The sequence below is a fragment of the Hoplias malabaricus genome, chromosome 1 (assembly GCF_029633855.1).
Source record: "Hoplias malabaricus isolate fHopMal1 chromosome 1, fHopMal1.hap1, whole genome shotgun sequence".
NCBI classification, from domain to species: domain Eukaryota; kingdom Metazoa; phylum Chordata; class Actinopteri; order Characiformes; family Erythrinidae; genus Hoplias; species Hoplias malabaricus.
Window position 1 is genome coordinate 21,549,295 of NC_089800.1, and position 24,282 is coordinate 21,573,576.

The 24,282-nt window shown below is 39.5% G+C and overlaps 1 protein-coding gene across 5 annotated transcripts in view; it reads left to right on the plus strand.

The window, feature by feature from the left end:
* invs (inversin) overlaps positions 1 to 24,282 on the plus strand; it is a 45,601-nt gene that overhangs the window by 1,756 nt on the left and 19,563 nt on the right. The window contains exons 1-7 of one of the 5 annotated variants that reach the window (XM_066645053.1): positions 43 to 167; positions 275 to 389; positions 2,146 to 2,257; positions 8,010 to 8,163; positions 12,277 to 12,379; positions 13,021 to 13,187; positions 19,779 to 19,952. In XM_066645053.1, the coding sequence (XP_066501150.1) occupies positions 8,050 to 8,163; positions 12,277 to 12,379; positions 13,021 to 13,187; positions 19,779 to 19,952 (558 nt within the window). In that variant the 5' untranslated portion in view covers positions 43 to 167; positions 275 to 389; positions 2,146 to 2,257; positions 8,010 to 8,049. Of the gene's footprint in view, positions 1 to 42; positions 390 to 2,145; positions 2,258 to 6,226; positions 6,251 to 8,009; positions 8,164 to 12,276; positions 12,380 to 13,020; positions 13,188 to 19,778; positions 19,953 to 24,282 lie in introns of those variants that run through there. The other 4 variants (XM_066645037.1, XM_066645045.1, XM_066645152.1 and 1 more) reach the window with 4 other exon arrangements.

Genomic DNA, 24,282 nt, shown 5'->3' on the forward strand with positions numbered 1-24,282 from the left:
AATCTACAGACGTGTAATATGCGGCACGAAGGAACGTTTCAGTGGCCTTTGAATGACTACATTTCCCATGATCACCGTCTTATTGCCAGAGCGGAGTCGCGCTTTCTCAGTCGACGAAGTGAAATTAAAACTACAAATCCCAGATATTCCTGCGGTGCGGGGCTGGTGTAAGCTTGACGGTACTTGTAGTTTTTATAACACGCGAGTCTCCTGATGTGTTTTCAACGAGAAGAAAAGTTTCTGTACTTTGTGTTTGCCTTTATTGCTGTTTCAGAAATTCTGTAAAACCCCTTAAAACAGCGAAGAGCTTCCTGTCCTTTTATAAAGCGCCCGAAGATACCTTATTTCTGATGGACGTGTATAACGGACAGTATTGCACCCTGAATGAGGTAAGTTGCATCACCGTCCTCAGATTTATGCTTTTTTTCTTTTCAAAACGAACTCTTCTTTTCTAGTGAGGTAACTGTATTCCTCAGGTCAGATGTGGTGTTAAAACGTGGTGTAACCCAAAGAGTCAGTGTTTACAGAGCTGTCTGTGTGTGTAATTTGTTGCCTGCTGTTTCACCTAAGGTTAGCTTAAGCTTTGCTGTGATGTACTGTAGGCTTCATACTAACATCTGCATGTCGCCTACAGCACCGTGCAAAGCTCAGAGACCAGACATTATTTATGCTGTTTGCAGTCAAAGTGATCCTTAGTGTCCCAGCCACTCACAGCTCTAGAGGTTTTTGTTTGAATGCTTTGAAAAATTGTAAGTATATGTAGAACCAGTTTAAATAAGTGATAAATAATGCAATCTATTTTACATTTTTTAAAGTTTATGCTACCTTTTGTTATGTTATTGATTCATTTGTGTGATTGCAACATCGCAGTATTTTCCCAGAATAAGACCACCCTTCAATTATGCAATGTTCCATCAAAATGGCCTTTAATTATTAATTTGCAGGAGATTTTTCTTACGTACAAAGATTTCCAAGTCAAAGGAAACGTTGGGAAAATAGTAGTTTCCAAAACTGTTAAAAAGAGTTAAAAAGACAATTGTAGTAGAGAAAACTGGACTTGTGACTACCAGGTAAAACTCGATTGAGCACCGAAACTGTCACCATCAGGTTAATACTTTCACGCTTGAGAGAGAGACTGGCCACGTCAAAGTCTAGACCTCGAAACCACTGATAATGTTAGGGGATACTTGGATAGGGAAAAACAGAAAATGATGAAAGGAAACTGTCATTAAGGTAAAGATGACGAACAACAAATGATGAACAGTGCTGCTAGAGTTTTTAAACCCTGTGTCCACTCACTGTCCACTCTGTGAGACACTCCTCCCTCGTTGGTCCACCTTGTAGATGTAAAGTCAGAGACAGTAGCTCATCTGCCGCTGCACAGTGTGTGTCGGTCGTCTTTTAGTTCTTCATCAGTGACACAGGACGCTGTCGGCTGGATGTTTTTGGTCAGTGTATTGTTCTCAGTCCAGACACTGAGGGGTTTCAAAACTCCAGCAGCACTGCTGTGTCTGATCCACTCGCACCAGCACAACACACACCACCACCACGTCAGTGTCTCTGCAGCGCTGAGAATGATCCACCACCACATTACACCTGCTCTGTGGGGTTCCTGAGCGCTGAAGAACAGGGGGAAAGGGGGGGTAACAAAGTATGCAGAGCCACAGATGGACTACAGTCTGTAATTGTAGAAATACAAAGTGCTCCTGTGTGGTCAGTGAAGCTGAGAGAATGGACAGTGAGAAAAGTGAGAGTAGACACAAGGTAGTTGTAACTAATCCAGTGGTGGTTCAGTGTAGTAAAGTCTCACTTTAATGCCATAGTCTAATATATTAACATACAGTTGTTAAGACAGCATTGTTGATGAGGTGCACTGTAAAATAAGCTGCTAATCCTGTGAATTTGCAAATCCCACACTTGATACCAGCAGATGCAATTTAACAATGATTAGTCTTTCAGCCTGAACCTCCAGTATTATTTTCACCCTAAATGCCCTAAATATCCAAGTAGAAGAGTGTAATTTGTGAGCATTCACTTGTGAAAGCACATTGTGTTGAGAGGGGTCTGTGGTGGGGGGTTGGCAGGCTTTGGTTTGAGCAGGTGGTTTGTTCTGGGCATGGAAGTGATCCGCTCTCTTTCCCACAGGAGAGTGCCGCAGAGCTGCCAGGGGAACCTGTGGCGAGTCTTGGCCCAGGGAGGGTGCACTGAGCTGGGCAACATCTGCTGAGGCCTCCCCTTTTTCCTGGACACCACCATGGTAAGAGCCAAACAGCGTAAAGACCAGTTGAGGCTTTTGGAACAATGGGGTGGGTGTGGTGTGATAGTTTTGGGTCTGTTTCCGTCCAGCTCAGTCAAAGTAAATTCTGAACGCAGCTTTCAAACACAAAGAGATGGTCTTATATATTATTCTTTTCCATGTGTACAACCAGACCAGCGGCATTTAGGTTAACACATCTGTCATATAATTTATATTTGCACTTTAAAGCTCAGTTATAATTACTTTCAGCAGGTAGGGCTGATGGGTACCGTAAGAAGTAAAAACAGTGGCATTGAGGTTTTTAAAAACTCATAGAGCACTGATTTGTCTGATCCACTCCTACTGGCCCCAACACAAAATATGCCACCATTTCATTATCAGTCCAGTGCTGAGAAAGATCCATCATGTAAATAATCCCTGCTGTGTGGTATTCTTTTCTGGGCCCTTACCATTGAAGAACATGGTAAAACAGACCAAACAAAGTATGCAGAGCAATGGATATTGTCTGTAATGGTAGAGCTAAAAAAGTGCACCTATAGAAACAAGGAGATACGTGTAATCTAACGGCTGATCGGATGATTGCATGTACGAACACTACACACTGATTTGTGAACGGCCGAAAACGAATACGATATGTTCAGAAAACATTTTTGGTGTTTGACACGCTTACACAGGGAAGCAAGCCTACGATAGTATGTTGACCTTAAAATGATAGCATCACACCATACCACCACCACGTCAGTGTCACTGCAGCGCTGAGAACCACCACATCACACCTGCTCTGTGGGGGTCCTGAGAGCTGAAGAACAGGAGGAAAGTGGGGTAACAAAGTATGCAGAGCACTACAATGTGTAAGTGTAGAACTACAGAGTGCTCCTGTGTGGTCAGTGGAGCTGATAAAGTGGACAGTGAGTGTAGAAACAAGGTAGGTTCCTAATCCAGTTATCAGTCAGTGTATTGAACATAAACATTTATATTTGTTCCAAGGGTGGCACTATTTCACCACCTATTGCTAAAGCTGCCAGTCAGTGGGGGCACAGGGCACCTAGTGTGCAGAAGAAGTATGTGATTTCTGCACCACCTTTTTCTGATGATGACCCTGGTGTTAATATTGGATGAAGTCTGGACTAAGTGAATGTTTCTGTGGGAAGCTTAGCTGTCTCCAGGGTTAAACAGGCTGTTAATAATTGATGAGCTGATGATTCTTCTGTGCTTGAGCGGGTTAATAGAATAATGCAATAACACACTTGCTGACTGTGGATAGAAGAATGCATGAGCATATGTTTGGAAAATAATACATTTAACATGAACATAATGAATTATGAATAATTTGTTAAAACACACATACACAACACTGCTGCTACCTTCTGGCCGTGGTGTTGCATATCCATCTAGATTAGCCCCTTGACCATCTCTCTTCTGGCTGTCATTGATTTTCTGTTTGTTTTTCAATCGCATTATTTCCCGTGTGCAGCACTGCAGCCGGCGGCTAAATGGCCGCTCTCTGTCTAATTGGACGTTTAATTAGATCACAGATTTGGCCCAATTAGGTGCTGTTGGAGGGGTAAGGGCTTAGCCCCAGGGTTATGTCCATCTATATGTGCAGACACAGGAACGGAAACAAAAGAAGAAACGTCTCACTCAAGCCGGGCTCATTATAGATGGTAGATAGGAGGGGTTTGCCACATTGTCCCCCCCTTTTCCCCCAGACCAAAGCACCCAGTGGCCTATCTAAGAAGCCATCCCTTTCCACTGCCATGGGGGATGGTCTAAGTGCAGCCACAGTTCAAATCAATGCAGCGCTACCTGCTTCCTATCACACCTCCTTCATTATAGATCAGCCATTGATCCTCCTCTGTCATTGGAATTTGAGGCTCTGTCAATCACAGCACTTAAACAAATTTAATAACCCACAGAACACACGTTAAAGTGGACTGGCTCGTACGCTGCTCTTTTTAGAGCCTGTGGTAAGCTGGTTCATTGCAATAGAGGGACGTCTCAGTTCAGTTTATATTTTGAAATAGAACACAATATGGGTACAGAGGTTTAATTGTTAGTTAAACTATTTGTGTGTTTGGTTTACTACATCATTTGAACACAGCAACTGTCCTTCACACTTTGTGAAAATGTCATGATGCGTGACCAATAGAAACACAGAAAAATTACTCAGAATAACATCTATTTACATTGACTTCCACTGAAAGTTAAGAAGGTTTTTCCTCCTCCTGTAAACGTACTGTTTTGGGAGATACATGTGAAATTAAATGAAATGTGACTTCCGCATGTAACCTGTCTGTGGCAGTGAACACACTCACACACACTGGTGCACTAGGGGCTGTGAACACACCCAGAGTGAGGTGGGGTGGGGCAGCCATCCCCTGCACCCAGGGAGCAGATGGGGGTTCGGTGCCTTGCTCAAGGGCCCCTCAGCTGTGGATTGAGGAGGAGGACAGTGTTGTATCATCACTCCCACCGCCCCCAGCCCTCAGTTTTCCTGCTGCTCGTGGGAATCGAACCAATGACCTTTCAGCCCTAAGCCCTCTTCTCTAAACTATTTTTAATTGGACAGCAATGATATACAAACCAGTCCTGTTGTCTGCCTTCAATGGAACTGAATGTAAACTGCTGCTCCATATTAAATACAGCCGTTGTTTGTTTGATGTTGAAAAAAGAAGCTGATACTGACAATACAATAACATAATTGTTTTTTTCTGTGTCTTTGTGTCCCAGTATAACATGCTAGGTACAAGCTGATATGTGAGACTCAGGCTAATAAACTAGTCAAATTTGAACATAGTCATTTTGTGAAAACAAAAATCATGGACATAGTGTCTTTGTAGCAGAGCAATGAATGGCAGTTCTCAAAGTGCCCACTTACATAAGTCAGCACTGCATGATAAATATTTATAAAAGAAATCAAACATTTACTACCTAACAAACCTGAGTAGAAGTATTATTGTATTGAGTATTGAAAAATACTGAGTAAACTATGGTCTGTGAGTACTGTCCTTCAGAAAATCTAACAAGTTACTACCCATTTCTGTCATTCCAGTAACTGCATTTATCATTTTACCCACCACCAGCATACACAACTGTACAAAGTAAGAAGAAGATTGTCTCAGTGTGATGTACAGTGAGAAACAAAGCCTCTGTGCCCTCAGAGTCCCAGAAGTGACTCAGAAAACACTCAAGGGATGCACAGTCATATGCACAAACATATGTTTAACAGAGACATTAGAGAACATCATGTCCCTGATTTGGCATTTATTTTTTTTTTTTAACGCACTGCTTTACATATCACCGGAGACACACACTACAGCGTTAACAATTCCCTGAGTAGGATAATACAGTTATCAGTGTACATTTATTACAATTAACAATCAAAAGGTTGACATTTGTAGGACCAGTTTCCAGGCAGTGAGGGTAATAATGTGTAGGAGATTATGTAGGATCATTATTGACTTATTGCTTCTTTAAGCCATGTCTCTTCATCAGTGTTATGATTTATACCAAGCTTCAGTTATAACATACTCTGCCATTTCACCCAAAACATTCTAAAGTCCCATGTCAGAAACAAGCCACTTTACATCAAAGAGGTCATGGAGTAAGACTTTATAACACTGCCCTGTGGTAAAGTGTGCCCTTGTGAACTGTAATGAATGTAACATTATTAAATAAATCTGAATACATTCATGTTTCCCACCACTGCATTATATACATATATTAAATATGATTGAACAATTGTAATTTCTCACTCATAATTATTCAGATTTTCTCCGGGTGACTGTCTGTGAGGAGTGTGGTGTGTTCTCTCTGTGTCTGTGTGGGTTTGCTCCGGATGACTGTCTGTGAGGAGTGTGGTGTGTTCTCCCTGTGTCTGCGTGGGTTTCCTTCAGGTGACTGTCTGTGAGGAGTGTGGTGTGTTCTCCCTGTGTCTGCGTGGGTTTCCTCTGGGTGCTCCAGTTTCCTCCAACGCTCCAAAAACACATGTTGGTAGGTGGACTGGAGACTCAAAAGTGTCCGAAGGTGTGAGTATGTGAGTGAATGTGTGTATGTGTGAGTGTGTGGGTCAGGGCTCTGGACACACCGCCGCCCTGAACTGGATAAGGGTTACAGACAATGAATGAATAAATGACTCACAGCTGCTTTTGTGTTTGATGATGCAAATTATATAACAAAATTTGATAGTGATATGAACCGAAAACAAATGTAAAGCAGAACCCTTGGTCTTTTTTTAATATTTGTTTTTATTACATCATATAAAGAGACACGTTTTTTGAAGATAAGCATGAAGATATAATGTAAAGATAAGTAGGCGTGCAAACATCATAACTCATTTTACATTGATCTGAAATTCATTCATTCACTGTGTGTAACTCTTATCCACTTCAGGGCGTTGGGTCCGGAGCCTACCCGGAATCACTGGGCGCAAGGCGGGAACACACCCTGGAGGGGGCTATCTGAAATTCTTTTAATTCTTTAATATATAAAAACTAACTAAATAAATAATAATTGAACACAAAAATTAGCAGAACCCTTCCATGTTTAAATCTGTTTCCTGTAGAAGATATGTTTACTTATTAAAAAAATCAACACAGTGTCATTTGACCAGGGTTATTCAAACGTCTGCACGCGGTAAGTACTATGTAATTAGTTTTATTAGTACATATAAAAAGTAGAGCAACAGAACACGAGTAACTATAAAGCTATAGGTTAATTGTGGTGTCTTCAGCACATTGGACTTGATGGACAGCTACGGAGGCGTCTAATTGCATTACTTTACCCCGCAGAGGCCACACCTCTTTTACCTCAGGGGCTTATTTGTCGCGATGCATTATGGGAAGTCTTGGCTAATGAGGCACAGGGTGATCATGTCGCTCAGCACTGAACTCCAGGTGGGTGAGGTCCTCCAGGGAGGGAAGGCTAATGATTGGTCCTTTGAGATAGAGGTGAAAGCTGATTGGTCAGATTCAGGTTCTGGTGTGATTAGATGGTAGCGTGGGTGTAGGGTTGCTCTCCCTTGGCTAGACACAGAAACTGCTAAAGGTGCCCAAACATAGTTTTAGCTGTGTGTGACAGCCAAGTGACACACACACACACAGTTTTGTTTTTGAATAAAGACAGGGGCACAGGCTATTCATTCATTCATTCAGGCTATAAATGTCCCATGCATCTATATGTAAATACACTGACTGATTACTGGATTAGGAATTTATACCTTGTATCTAGACTCACTGTCCATTCCCTCAGCTCCACTGACCACACCGGAGCACTCAGTAGCTCTACAGTTACAGACTGTAGTCCACCATTTGCTCCGCATACTTTATTATCCCCCTCTCCCCCTGTTCCTCGGCGCTCAGGACTCCCACAGAGCAGGTGTAATGTGGTGGTGGATCATTCTCAGCGCTGTTTTAGTGTGTGTTGTGCTGGTGCAAGTGGATCAGACACAGCAGAGCTCCTGGAGTTTTTAAAACCCTCAGTGTCTCTGCTGGACTGAGAATAGTCCACAGACCAAAAACATCCAGCCGACGGCGTCCTGATGAAGGACTAGAGGACACGGGACACAGTCCAGCAGTGACACTGAGGGGTTTAAAAACTCCAGCAGCACTGCTGTGTCTGATCCACTTTTACCTCATTTTGCTGATTCAGTCAATCCCAGTTATAAAGTTTAATTCATCCATCCATAAACCTTAATTATTCAGTTTTGGTGTTAAAGCGCAAATGTGAGTTTTTATCTGTTTCCTGTTCTCAGGATCGCCCCCTATTGCTTAGTTGTATTCACACATTGGAGGATGGACAGAAACACTTTTTTCCAGCAGTGGCAAAAGGGAAATGTAAAAGTAAAAATCATAGAAAGGACAACATTCTGCCTCAAATGTGTCAGGTTATTTCTACATAAAATTCTGGTAAGTATTTGTACTCCTTGGACCAGGAATTGCCACCTCAGGTGTTTTCAGGTGTGATGAGTGCGTTTTTCGAGGCCTACCAGGAGTTGTGTGGTGGTTTGGAGACACATTTCCTCTGTATCCACTTGTGTAAAATGAGTGATGGATTATTAGTTAATAGTTATTCATTTTTGATGTCATTTTAAAAAGACTGCTATGGAGCAATTTAAATAATCCAAAATAAATTTTACTAAATAAACATTCAATTAACTTTCATTAAAATATAAGAATGTTGTGGTCTTCTCATGTTACCATCATCAGCATACGAGTGCATTTATTTAATAATAATATTCCATAAGCTTAAGTGTAAACAACACCCCTTTTTAACAGTTAAACATTACATAATAATAATATTAAACTGTAATTAATAGGATATTTAATAATAATAAAAATAATCAGAAGAATTTTTAAAGAAGAAAGGTTTTGTAAATAGTAGTATGCAGTGGCTCCCTGTGTTTGTGTGATTATTGTATGTATTTCCACTAATAATTTACAAAAACAAATACACATACACACACACACACACACACACGCAATCCTCTCCACTCAACATCTGACCCTATGGTGTTTCTTCATTATTCTCTCTCTCTCTCTCTCTCTCTCTCTCTCTCTCCTGTCTAACACTCAAACACAAACACACACACACACACCGTTTTCTTTCTCTCTTTGTAAATCCTTACTCAGCTGGGTGATCCTTAAGATGCTGGTGGGGAGTCATTTGGCAGGGCCAGACCGGCTGGACAGCTCACACACACACACAAACACACACAAATGCCACTATTGTCTGCACATCATGTGAATTCATAATGTAATTTAGTTTTTGTAGGGAAAGTGTGTGTGTGTATTAGTGTGTGTGTGTAGAGATTTGCGTTTGTTCAGAGAGTTCATCTGAAACACAGAGAGGTTTAGCCTGGCGCAGTACAGGAGGAAAGCCTTAGTTGTGTGTGTAGTAAAGTGCTAATGAAGTAATTTACACTTGTTTATGGAGAATGTGGTGAGAGCAGAAGACAGAACAGTTTTAAAGGTGAAAATTGTTGGATTATTTACTAAGAACTCTTGGTGTTTATGTGCACTGAAGATCTTAAGTGTATGCTGCTAAGCTTTCCTGTTCTTTAGACGTGTGTGTGTGTGTGTGTGTGTGTGTGTGTGTGTGTGTGTGTGTTGCAGCCTGGAGGAAATTGGGGAAAGCTTGTGGTCGATATGAACGTAGTGTCCATAAAAAGCTTGTGTCACGGAAAATCACTTCCCACGCGATGGCAGGCACACACACTTACGCACACTCACGCACATAAAACACACACACACCTCATTCTTCACACACTTACCTACCTCTCTCTCAGAGGTATCCCCCTGCTGTCTTTTTCCACACCATGATTCCAAAAGCCGTGTGTGTGTGTGCGCGCACAAGCATCTGTGATGTCTTACTTACTTTGTGAAAGAATTCAAAGACACATAAAGCTGAATTATAGAGTATCAGACATCATTTGAAAGCTTTAAACAGAAAACACACACACACACACACAAGCACGCACGCACACACACACACACACACACGCACGCACGCATACATACTACTGAAGTAATCATTCCTCTGAAGACTTTTACAAGTCACCATTAACTATGATAACTAACCCCAATTACCCCCCTCTTGGGGAGCGTGAGAACAGTGTCTAATTACTTTAGTGTGTGAGAGAGACACAGAGAGAGAAACAGACTGAAAGTGAGAGACAGAGTGAGAGAGACAGACTGAAAGAGAGAGAAACAGACAGAGACAAAACAGAGAGAAACAAACAAAGAGAGAAACAGAAACAGAGACAGAGCAAGAGAGAGAGACAGAGAAACAGAGAGAGAGAGAATAAAGGAAGACACACTTTCCTACTAGATCCAGTAAGAGTATTTTCACTGGGTTCAGTATTTGTAAACGTGTAATGGTGAAATAGTGATGAGTGATGTTTATTTAAGATTTGTTCAGCAGTTTGCTGCTGGTTCTTTTTTGGATTTGGTCTAAAGTTAAGTTACGTACATTCCCTAGGTAAGTTCACTCAGGAAAATCCAAACATTTATTCATTAACTTATTCATTGTCTGTAACCCTTATCCAGTTCAGTGCGGCAGTGGGTCCTTCACAGAGTGACACACACTCACTCATTCACTCACACACTCACACCTACCGACACTTTTGAGTCTTCAATCCACCTACCAACGTGTGTTTTTGGAGCGTGGGAGGAAACCGGAGCACCCGGAGGAAACCCATGCAGACACAGGGAGAACACACCAACTCCTCACAGACAGTCACCCGGAGGAAACCCACACAGACACAGGGAGAACACACCACACTCCTCACAGACAGTCACCTGGAGCGGGATTCGAACCCACAACCTCCAGGGTATGCTCCTGCATGGATAAGCGGTTATGAAAAATGAATGAATGTATGAATTTATTACAAGAAATATCTTCCTTAATGCCTGTTTTAGACTCCGTGTGGACAGATATATGAATTTGAAATTAACACTAGCTCTATCTTCACTGACTCCTGCCTGTAGTTCAGACTGACCTTGAACCACACGCTGAGAGAATTGGTTCCTTACGTTTGTAACATATTGTTGCTGTTAAAAGAACAACACGTATCTCCAAAATAGTAACTTTACAGGAGAAGGAAATAACTTTCAGTGGATGTCAATGTAAGCATATTTTGTTTAGAGTAATTTTGGAGTGTTTCTACTGGTCAATTCTTCATGACATCTCCACAGTGTGACTGACAGCTGCTGTGTTCAAATGATGTAGTAAACTAAACATGGACAAAAATTGAGATGCATGTTTTTCTTTGAACAATGACGATGTGGAACACAGTCTGAATCCATGTTTTTGAAAAGTGTCTTTGGAACATTGCAGTGTCCAAGTAAAATACTCTGCCGTAGCATTTAGTGTTTATTTCACATTTGTTCACAGGGTTAGGGTATTTCCTATAATCTTCTAGGTATTGTTCATTGCAGTGCTAATAAATCAATGCCTTCAGATCAGATTAAGAACACTGGATTCAGCGTGTTCAGTATTTGTAATTTCTTATTAGATTCAGTACAAAATCATTTATGTTCAGCACCTTTCCAAGAACCTTCCACTGTGGCTCTGTTATTGTGTTTTTGGAAGAAAAAAACACCCCCAAAAAACACCAACAGAGTCAAGTACAATATGTAATTCTATAATAATACACTGTATACAGATTATCTGGAGTGTGGGCCAGAGGTCATGACCCATATGTAGGCCCTGTTTAACTGCTTCATGGCAGAGGTCATGGCGTGAGAATCTGTGAGCGTCTGCTGAAATATTCCTCGGATCCGGAGCTGGAATCCAAACAAGGATCAGCTGCAGGTTTCCTCTCCCCACTGAGCTGCTCACTGCAGTTACCAGATCCACATCAATCTGTATACACTCAGTATTCTGTGTGTGTGTGTGTGTGTGTGGGGGGGGGGGCAAGTGTAATTGATTTTTGTGCTGCATTATTAATAAGCATAAATAATAAATGAGGCGGGTGTGCCACTTGTGGGGATCCGCCCCCTACCTGCTATTTCCTGTCAGAGGATTAACAGGTCCTTCCTGTCTGAGGATACTTAGTGGTCTCAGGTGTGTGTGTGTGTGTGTGTGTGTGTGTGTGTGTGTGTGTTCAAATACAGCTGAGAAATAGTTAAATCTACACTGATCTACAAGCAGCAAACAAAAAAAAGCAATAGAAACATGGAAAACCACCCAGTCCCTTAAAGACGATTGTAATTTTAAAAAACCCTGTGTATAAAACTCTGAGTGTGTCTCCTCTACATGTGCTGCTCTGCATTCGGTTTGTGCTGGAAACTTCTCTAATGTGTTTACGAAGCCCCAGTGTCTGTAAACTGCGTTTTCCCACAACTGCAGACGTCACCTATAAGAGTCCCCATTGTAACAAAAATCCAGTTCACCCCTCACCAGAATGAACATGACACTACTGAATTATAATAAATAATATGAAGCTCATTTTCTCTTCTCATGCAGGAAACAAGTAATTCCACATGTCCTTACACTGTATAAATATGTGTGTGTTTAAGGCAGTGCAGCAATCCATGAAGTCTGCATCCACCACTTTAAACTCTCAGGTGCACGCAGCAGCTGTGAATGGAGACAGGAGCTCTTTACAGAGACTGATCACAGGTAGACTTCCACACACAATACAACACATCGCAGCTGCATTCTCTGTAAAAAGGCTTTGCATTTATCTGAAGATATTGAGTGACCCACATTGAGTATTGAACATTTCAGTATTTAATAAAGTACACTCCTGACTTGAATGAATGTTTTAATAATATTAAACCATAAGGATGTATTAAATTATTCTTATAAATGAACATTTGAGCAGAGTATACTACAGGATTCTTAGAGGCTCTGATTAACACTTCTTTAAAGTGAATGAATAATTGATAGAACTGAAGATAATTCTAAAATGACTGAGATCTATGAAAGAGAATGAAGTAAATTAATAACAGGTGAAATATCATGACTCTGTCCAGTGTCACGTTAAAGAAGCTGAAATAACTTCAGAAGAGTAAATTATTCATCATGGTATTGATGTCTATTTCCCATAAATTCTTATTTTTAAATAATCTTTAATAATTATATAAAAAAAATTGGTAAAAATATTATGTTCCAAAATCTATAGCAAATTAAAATTCCTCAGTTTTCCAGCAGCATTTCTATATTCAGTTGATTTCTGAGAGTGACACACACACACACAGTTCAAAGGATCCTTCTAATGCAGTGTGTGTCTGTGTGTGTGTGTGTGTGTGTGTGTACAGCAGAGCCATGTCTAAGGGACAGTGAGGATCAGTTTGGGAGGACCCCTCTGATGTACTGTGTGCTGGCGGACCGTCTGGACTGTGCTGAGACGTTACTGAAGGCAGGAGCTTCAGTCAACAAAGCTGACCACAGCCAGAGAACAGCGCTCCACCTTGCTGCACAGAAGGTGACACACGCCTAAACAAACACACGCTTACACCAGGCCTCATGAAGAGTGGTGTAAATAGTGTAGTGGGCAACACTTTTTGAAAAAAGTAAAAAACTGAAATCTGCTGAATTGAACAAAAAGGAAATAAATCATAACATTAGTAATCACTTTAACATTAACCAGGTTCCATTGCTCTGTCACTGCATCATGTTAAATTCAACAAACGACTAGTCATTTTGTAGCAAAGGAATTGTACTTATTTAAACTTTTATAAACCTGTCATTTGATTGAGGGGAACCTGATTTTTCCATATGACTTTATTTACAAACACGAGCTGTGATTAATTTGAGGTTCATTATTCAAAAGAGGCAGTGAAATAATGACACCTTGCTTTTGTGTAACAGTCCCCTACGTCTTGTTTAAGCTTCAAATTAAAGAAAGGCAGCTGGGCCAGGGCTAGTTTGGGCTTCAGCAGTGGGTCTTGGGCAAAATCAGGTTCAGGCTCCAAATGAAATTAAGGAGTAATAGTGGGTGGTGGGTCAGTAGCAGTCAGGTCAGACCAGGCTTGGGTTAGTGTTAGGATTTAAACTCAGTGTGGGTCAGGGTTGGAGTTAACTTACTCTAACAACTCTTTTTCATGTTATGATTCAACCAGAACACTGACACATACTGAGCTGGATATGTCTGAGATTCTGTATTAAACGTTATTAAACATGGGCGGACACTTGGAGGACCCACACTGCGAATACAAAGCAGTTTATTGTACAAAATATGTTTAAACATTACATAGTCCCTTTCATTAATATTTCTACTATATTATGGTGGAAAAATCTCCACCATTTTGTCTGGGTCAGGTCAGATCTCTATGTGTCAGGTTTGAGCTGTATGTTTTCATATCTGGGCAGATCTGTGTCCAGTGGATACTTTGTAATGTGTTACAGCTTATAGTACAACATGTATATATATTTCAGGATTTTAAAAAATTTAGTGGTACCTTGACAGATCACAAAGCACTAGATGATGGACACTGAAGCACTTTGTGAAGTGAGGGAATACTGCCCCCTTGTGTTTACATTATTTTAACCTTTCTCCTGGGTCTTGAAAATTTGCTGTGAGTGTCACTGGCTCCCAGTGGCCTGTTTTTACGTTCAGCAGTGGTACAGATTGGACAATAATGAAGACCATAAATAAAACGTATAATATGACACCTGGAAAGGGAAGGGAGAGCACTGAAGATGTGTGTGTGTGTGTGTGTGTGTGTGTGAGAGAGAGAGAGAGGGAGACAGGCATGGTGAGGAGGGGGTTGATGGGTATCACTCTGACACCTAGATCAATAAGTGCTGTAGCCCAGGGATTAACACACTAATTGGGCTGAGAATAGAGACAGAGAACCCTGACACACACACGCTTCTCTCCCCAGAATGTTTTACATAGCGCTAAGCAGGCCAGAGAGGATAAACGTTCAGAAGGGAGGTGTGTTACACGCCCTTACACACACAAACACACACACACACACACTGGGATGAATGATGTTCATTTTCAGTCCTGATTTCTATAATTTTATTTGCTTCATTTAGTAATTACAGAACTCAGAAACCATCCTGCATTTCTGTTGTTTTCAGTCAGAGTGGTCACTTCATAAGAGTTATTTGTTTTATTTTAAACAGAAATTAGTTTCAAAACAGTGTTTTAGTGTTTTTTAGGATTTACTACAGCTTTTATTTTAAAAAAAATGTATAAAATAATTATTGGGGCATATTTTTAATTTTCATATTTCAGTTAGTATGGAATCAGATATTTACCCAAAAGAATAGCGCAAATTTTTTTTTATCTCAAACATAAAACGTATAACTTGCAAACAACATCCAGCTCTGACCTTTGTGCTCCATGACTTTTGTGCGTGAGCTCTGAGTTTTCTGCGTGTGCTCTGTGAGTTTTGCAGCAGTTTTGGCACAAAGCTCTCGTGTGGGCGGGACTTCTCAGGGGTGCCTTCCCTTTGGCTAATGAGTTTTTGAGTGACATCTCAGTGCCCTGAACATTGTTCACAACTCTGAGTGCAGCAAGCGTGTGTATTCGGCTTTGGGATTCTGCTTTTGCAGAATATAACGCATATGAACATTTACGTTGCTGAGTAGCTCTGATATTTAATGAATTTCCTCTTTCATAATATTTAAACAGATAGTTCTTTTTTCTTGAACTGTATACTATTAGAACATTTGACTTCTTGTTTATCAATATTAGTATTAATAATCATCATTATTATTAATAATTCATTATGGTTAATAATGATTAATGATTTATTAATCGTTCACATTTCCTCTCAAAACCCAAAAAGGACAGTGGACTTTGCAGAAGTTTGATACAACTTGATTAAATTTGTATTCATTAAAGGAGCAGGAACACTCTTGTCGGTGATGTTTGTCTTTTCTCTGAGAACTCCTGTAACAAAATGCACATAAGGCATTTGTTAAAAACTTTAGTACATGATAGATTTCTGAACAGAGGCTCAAGCACTCATGACTAATAATTCACAAATAACCGCTTATTTATTCTGTTTCATCCTGAGTAAACAGACATCGGTGTGCATTTACCTCAGATCAGTATCTGGTAACGAGAGACAAACAGGTTTGTACTCACAGTAAAATCTTTAATGCTTTGTTTCAGACAGAACGTTACCTCAATATCTACATTGATTGTCGGAGTTTGCAGGTATTTCATCGTTTTAAAACGGTAAAGTACAGAGAGAATTCGTGTTTGTGTAAAACTCTTTAATGTTGAAATATTCCCTGTCTCTCCGCTGCTGAGCTGCAACGAATGCCTTGGGTACTGAGTTGTCGCTCAAAAACTCGTTAGCCAATGGGAAGGCATTCCTGAGAAGTCCCGCCCACGAGAGAGCTTTGTGCCAAAACTGCTGCAAATCTCAGAGAGCACACGCAGAACTCAGTGCTCACGCACAAAAGTCATGGAGCACAAAGGTCAGAGCTGGATGTTGAAATCTGATTCCGTGAGTTAGCAGCTTGTTGCATATTCTTCTACTTCTCACAGTTTAATTCTAAACACATTTAGTGACAGTGATGTTAAGGTCTGGGTCCTGAGGAGGACACCACTCCATTGTCCTTTGTTTTGCTCCCAGTCCTGTGCAGTTTGGAACATCCCTGATCAGACAGGTTTTGTTGATTTTCTTATTGGGAACAATCTTAAATGTAATATAAAATAGATGAAAAAACAGAGAGAAAATATGTATTAGACGTTCAAATATATTTTAAAGCTTTTAATTTTTATTCATTAACAGTTTTAACATACAATTTCAAGAATCATTTTATTCAATAAAAAAGAACCTAAAACTGAAGCCGTGTGAAAAGTGAATAGTTTATTGGGCGCTGCAGAAGACTGTGATGGGTTTGTTCTGTTCTTGGGGACAATACTGTGTCAAAGGACCAGGATTGCAATTCTGTTTTATACAAAACCTGTTAGTCCACTTAATACATGTGTTCCCCCAATAACAGGCATTTGAACAGTTTAATGCTCTTTTTGCTGAATTATATCTACGTATTAAATACAAATTAAAACATATGTGCCAATGTTGAGGTGCACTTGCTGTGTTGAGTTTGGTATTGTTTTATGTTTTATTTATAATTTCCTACCCTTAGCAAATAAATAGAAATCGTGCATAATTTCTACTCAAACGAAACATGAAATTAGTCACAAAACAAAGCCTGACGGCACCACATCCTCAGACCTTTAGTGTTGAGTTGTCTTTTCCTGTAGTGGGAGTATGGGCAGAAACATCTGTGGATGTATTCAGCTCTGAAATGAAAGTGGAGCTCATTTCAAAGATGAAGTTGATGCCGTGAGTTCTGTTCATCTGAAAGTGTGGGTTGAGGTTGTGTACCAAGTTGAGCAGTCTCTAGAGTCTCATTTTTCTAAATCTTTCAAGAATTTTGTTAAATGTCAGTATTTGCTGTATATTTATGGCAGCAAAAGACACACCTATATACATCTAACATTCCAGTCTAATGGAATAAATCAGCAATTAAATGTAATTAAATAACTAAGTGTACGCTCACGTGTGTTTGTGTAAAATGCATTTGCATTATGCACACACACATGTATTCATGCATAAATAAATTACATAATTGATAAATAGCATATGTTTAATTACTAATTAAAAAAAGCTGTTACATGCTCCTGTTAAATTAGTTGTGAAAATGCTAATTACCATAATACCATTATAATAATTTACCCCTCAAATGGTAATAATTGCCTGAACCTAATATATGTTTTTCAAAACTGGAAAATGATCATTTTTAGAATCTACATCCTGAAGCACTGAGGGAGAATACATTTTTTTTTTTCAAAATTATAAAATAATAATTATAAAATGTCCAGTTAAAACCATCATTAACACATTATACATTTCTCAGTGTCAAGGGGAATGCAAAAATATATAAATAAATACATATCTATATTAAAGCAGAATCCTCAATAACTAAAATTAGAGTTTACTGTTATAGAGCCGACAGGTATTGAGAAGAACACAAATATAACAGAAAAAACTGCACAAAGGACCTTCTGGAGAAGCATAAAGACAGAAAGTCCATAGTCTGTGTGTAACTTATCTCAACAGAGTCTTAAAATGTGTGAGAATATAATTATTATAACATCACACACACAAATTATTTTTGTTTTAACACCTTCACACTGTTCCAGGCGAATAAACAGATGCAGACCTCCAAGGCTCCTGTGAGACAGCTTGATACAATTAAGTTTGTTTTCTGTGCATGTTTTCATTAAGAAGAAATATGAAGTGGAAAATGAAATGGAAAATATTGTTGTCTCCAAGTCCAATGTTACGATAAAGTAACGTTAAGGTTAAAATAGTCTGATCTGCACTTGCCAAAACTAGTTTGAATTTTGTCAGGTTTATTACAGAGTAAACAATACACAACAAATCCTCTGTCAGTTAAAACTTGATCTTAAAATGTAAGATCTGACAGACCCCCCTATATTCACCAAGGATGTGGCTTTATCAAGAAGAAAGGAAATGAGACAAAATGTACAAACTGCTGAGGTATTAAGGACAATAGCCTGGCTGCCCCATGAACTTTGGATGTGTATAAAAACACCCTGCAGATCTCTCTGAAAAGCCAAAAGAATGGACACTGGAATAAAGGCAAACTGGACACACTACATATTGAACAAAAATGATTTAAATATAATAATAATAATAATAATAATAATAATAAGAAACATATTCCAGTAGGGTTCTACACCCTGCGTACTTTAACTCTAATGTACCTTTAGGGAACACAACTGGATTTTAAACTAAGTGTAAATGTGTAATTATTTGTCATTGTACACTGCACATGTGGCATTTATGGAGTTGGGATCCCAAGTGGGAATCGAACCAACAGCAGTTCAGCCCTAAGACCTCTTCTCTAAATATTAGGCCACAGCTGTACACTACCTTTGATACTCTTCATTTCATGGTAGATGTTGGATAAACAAGTGTCAGCTAAATTTTCACCTCATAGTGCAGTACTTTTCTATACTGTAATCTTCAGATTATAAATACAGTTATTAACAATAATTATAATATACACTGTAAAACAATAGTAAAAATTTTGTTAAAATTGTTACATTCAAAAAGATTAAGCCTTTTGATTCAATGAGGCAATCTGTCAGCTGCAGATCTATGGAGAGAGATTAGTCTCAAAATAACGACAAATGCATAAATGTTATTCCAGAAATTAAACACAAATATATTTCTCTATTCGCAAATAAATATTTCCCAGTCTGTGTCTCACGGTCTGCAGTTTGTACAAATACAGTTACATTCATAAAAACATTTGGTTGGTTTTCGAATTTCTCAAATTTAAATTGTATTAATAAAGTGTTGAATCTGCGTTTGTGAATCAAGTCACTCGCCTGTTTTCCGTGACGTGTTATTGTTCATTTCCTGTTTTGTTTTTGGATTTTGAGACTTTCGCACTTCACTCGCTCCACATTCGTACTCAACTGCAGCCGTAAATCCACTAACATGGCCGCAGGGGAGCTAGTCACCGCCAGGGGGCACTGCTGTTTTAGGGCGTGTGATGCAAAATTAACTAGAAAAACATTTGGGCAATATTTAATGTAGTAGTTTTGAACAAAGAGCTGAATAATCAGCTTCATGTCTCAGACACTTAGGAGCGGGGGGGGGTCACCGTGGAACACTTCTGAAGGTTTATGGGGCCCTACATTTAATGACGTTAAAGTCTAACAGAACATCCCTGATTTCACTGTAGACTAGAATATTTCACCTAGCAGGAGAGAAGCAGGAGCAAGTGTGTGTGAGAAAGACAGGCGAGTGACTCGATTCACAAACGCAGATTCAACACTTTATTAATACACTTTAAATTTGTAAATTGCATACTGTGAGACACAAATTTGAAATATTTATTTGTGATTAATTTGTAGATTAATATTTACACATTTGTCAGTATTTTGAGACTAATCTCACTCCATACAGGTCTAACTAATGTGATAATCAGCAATGGACAGATTCATTAGAAATACCCTTAGGTCAGCGTACCCAGCTGAATGTTGTATATTTCTGTCTGTTTTCAGGGAAACTTGCGTTTTATGAAGTTGCTGCTGTCCCGGCATGCTGATTGGCTGTTGAAGGATCTGGAGGAAATGACACCGCTGCACTTAGCCACGCGGCACTCCAGCTCCAAACCTCTCTCTCTTCTCCTCAAGCACATGGCTCCCGGAGAAGTGGACACACAGGACAGGAACAAAGTAATACAAACACATGCAGTGTACACTAGGGCTGAATAGGGAGTGACCCAGTCCTCTGAAATTTCAAAGTAGCCCTGGTCGCATCACCTACACTGTTGTTTTTACTATGGCTTTTGTGAATTTTAATGCTATATTCGATTCTTGCTTGAATTGAGTTCAGTTGGGCATTCACAACATGTATAACCTCCAGAGATAAACATGAAAAAAAGCTGATGAGAATGAGCCATGCTCAGTGCCAAGCATCAGTTAGAGGGCTACAAAGGTCCCAGACATCGGCCTGTTTAACAGTTCAACTGCATTCTTTGGAGTGATGGAGCATCATCTAACCACTGCACCCTTTCAGACTTAATCACCTTTCACATATGAACAGTAACCAAGAAATTTTCCAGGGTTTACTTGGGGGAGATCTATGTGTCAGTGCAAACACCCGTAACATTAGTCCCAGACCTTACTGTGACTTTATCCTTCTAGTGCCCTTACAGAATCTCTGAGTAAAATCCAGTGAGTGCATTTGTGAATAGAGCCTGGAATGTTCCAGCGTGTCTCCTGTACGTGCTGCATAGGCACATAAACCCAGTGCTTAAAGTACTCCAAGCATCTCAGCTATGAGAACGCGTCTGTGCCGTACATGTGTGAAAAGACAACTCTGGAAAACCATATGTGAAACCCGAACCCATAAGTTCCTATGTAACTGCTAATTCTCTTATATAACCTTTCATGTTACATTATGACCTAACACACAGATCGCTCTGATTCATGTTAAGTAACGGGTATAGAGAGATCTCAACTCAACTCAAATTTATGGCAAAGGAATGTGCCCTATACGGAAGTGTCCTTGACTTCTGTTGATCAGAATTGGTAACAAGTATCTGTCAACTTCTTCTGAAGCATTTCCACATGCAAATGTTGCTGATAGAATCCCGAGGTAAATATGAGGTCAACTGGTGTGTGTGTGTGTGTCTTGTTAAATGGGTGTGTATGCAGTAAAACAGCAGGAGTTCGTCATACTCTCTGATGTTGCTCTGGAGGATATGAGGCCCATTTAAATAGTCCAATAAAATATAGTTTCTCAGAGCCACTGTCTAAGGGAGAGCTCGCCAGGCGCCTGTTAGGCTTAGGGTCTCCTTCTTACCCATGTGTGTGTGTGTATGTATGTATGTGTGTGTGTATGTATGTGTGTGTGTTTGTATGTGTGTTTGTATGTGTATGTGTGTGTGTATGTGTGTGTGTATGTGTATGTGTATGTGTATGTGTGTGTATGTGTGTGAGGTCACTACTCCTTATGAGTCCTATTATGAACTCCTTAAGTGAGTTGAAAAAATCACCAACCGTGTATTTACACACAGAGACAGAAATACTAACCTACCATTATTAATCTTTTTAAAGAATGATCATAGAATAAGGTACTAACCGTAGATGTTTTTTTTTGTGTGTGTGTTCGGTAATAACACTGTTGCCTTAGTAATTAGCTCTAATAGTAGCAGTGTTAGTAATTCGGAGAGCATGTCGCAGTGGGGGAAAACAAACCTGTGTTTAAACAAACCGTTTAAAGTAATGCAACCCAGACCAGAATGATGGGAATATCTCTGTGTTAGCAATTTTGGGAAAATCCTGAGCTGAATGTGTGCTTTTATCACATACCACAGAAAAACACTAGTGCTCTAATCACAGAAATCACACTGTGCACAAGCCAGAGGCAACACTGTGTTTTTATTTACTTTATTCCCAAACAAAAAATGGGTATTAAATACAAACTGTTAATTTTTCAGGGGATATTTTGAGGAGATTGGGTATGTGACAGTAAACTGTAATAATTCAAATGCAGATAGAAGGAAAGTTGGTAAAAACAAAAGGTTAAAATGCAGGAAATGCAACAAAATGCAAACGAATATGAATCATGTATTGTATATTTCCACCTGCTCACTCAACGTTTTTTCTAAAATCATTGGAATAGGAGTTTTTCTCCCATTATTTTAATCACATCCTCCTCTTCTCTGGAAACATGATATGGGAACGCTGCTGTCAGGATTTATTAGCATTGTACAACAAAATCATTAATGAAGTCAAGTAAACACTCTGAAGGATCCTAGATGTACTGAGCGTGTCACAGGTGTACCAGAGGTTGACTGGCATTTCTGCGGATCCAGCCTTCGGGTCTATGGCATATGAACTGAATTTATGCCATTGGTAGAGCATTGGTTCATAATTCTGATCAAAATGCTGTTCACATACCACTTCAGATGAGTTGATGGCTATCTCTTGAGATGTTGTGTTCAGTTTTGTTTGGGTTCTGCAGGGTGTGAGGGGCTCACATGTTTAAGGGCAAGCCCCCCCTACAGTTTCTTTGGAGTGCCCCTGTGGCCAGGGGTTTATTTTCAAATAATATATAAATCTATATATGACATTAATGTGTTAAATTTGACAGCATCACTATAATTTGCAGTGTGAACATCTGACATGTAAAAGTATTAATAATTACTGTACCTCATTGTCCATAAAGCTATATAACATCTACATAAGTGTTTAATGACATGAGACATAACCTTGTGTAAACATCTACACAGACTCAGCAGTTAACATGAAGGATGCTTTATTCAGGTGCACTCTAGAGAATGTAACAACATTGGACACGTGTTGGAATAGTATGGTAGTAAAGTAGAGATAGTTAAACAGGTAGTTATTATAAATAGTCGTTATAGTTGATATTGTCACTGTCCAATGCATGCACTGTTTCATACCATCTTCCACATTTACCTAGTGCAGTTTATGCAGTGCTGAGTGCAGATTAGCAACAACAGAGGCTCTATTCTTCCTTTTACAGACCCGTGAAGCATCAAAATTAAAATTAAAATAAAAGCTGAAAAATATAAATCAATACAATAGAGAGCTGTAGTATTAATGTATCACATAGAGTTCCTTTAAGTTTCAGTGGAAGTCTGTAAAAATATTATGTTGCGAATAATTTTGGAGCATTTCTATTGGTCCATTCTTCAGGAAATGTGAAGGACAGCTGCTGTGTTCAAGTCATGTAGTAAACTAAAAATCCACAAAAACAGAGACACATGTTTATCATTGGGCAGCGAAGGTAGTAGCTCTAGTACAGACAGGTAGTTACTGTACACTGCGGCACACTGTTCCTTTTGAAAAGTAAATGTAGGTTTTCTCAGAGCCTCATGCTTCTCCTGGGAAACACTAGTATCAAGCCATTCCAGATTAACAGGCCACATGCAGCTTTATTCACTTTGGCTCCAATTACTGTAAACATTGGCCCCAGTCTACTTTCCTCATCCCCACCATTCTTTACCATCTCCTTCCACACACACAACAGCTTAATGCAGCACTGTTATTAAGCCACAAATCTGTGTGTGTGTGTGTGTGTGTGTGTGTGTGTGTGTGTGTGTGTGTTTGTGTGTGTGTTGCGGCTACATGAGCATTCCATCTGAGGCCAAGTAAAGGACTTTTGTTGTTGCTCAGCTCTCGTTTGGCTGAATCTGTTGGTTTTGTAATAATTTGATAAGCAGAATTGTGAGTTCTCGTGATGGAGCCACACTCACAACCAGCTGCAGGAAATATTTTTACTTTCTGGGCCTCATGCAATGCATTGAGCCAATGCTGGTTGTTTCTGTAAGTGATTTTTAATTGTTTTTTTTTCTTTTTCCCCTGAAATGTGTAGTATATGGACCTTATTGTATTTCAGTAACATAGACATTCATATGCAGACTGTTTGCTATTTAATATTTATTTTTTTCCCGATACACTTACCTCAGAAATAGTTTCCTGTGATGGATGGACTGACTTATCCCCAAGGGTGTTGTGTATTGTTCACTACTTGTGACACCATATTTAATGTCTTTTAAACAAACCCTAATGGGCCCTTATCATTCACTCTTTTATGGAACTAAAGAGTTTGATGTAATATGTAAACTTTGTTATGCACATAAACACACTTTGAATTAAAGAAAGACACCAGAGGAGTTGCACATGAACATAGGTCATTCTAAAAACATTTGATCAGTTTCAGTGTGTGGAAACAGAGCTAAGATATTTCAGTCTTTCGTACAACACACACAACGCACATGAGCTCTAAACAGTATATGGATATATGGTTAAGCACGTTTAATTAATTGTTTTTGTGATGTTGCAAAAAACAGACATGCACCTACAGCGACGTAGCTCCAGCCATTCATGAAGAAGTGTCAAAATAGACCATCCTGAGCAGAGGTTATTTATAGGTCAATATTAAAGGAACAGTTACATGAACAGCCTGTTCTTCTGTGGGGTCAGTAGAATATAAACCAAATGTGGTCCGGATGCATAAAAACATAAGATA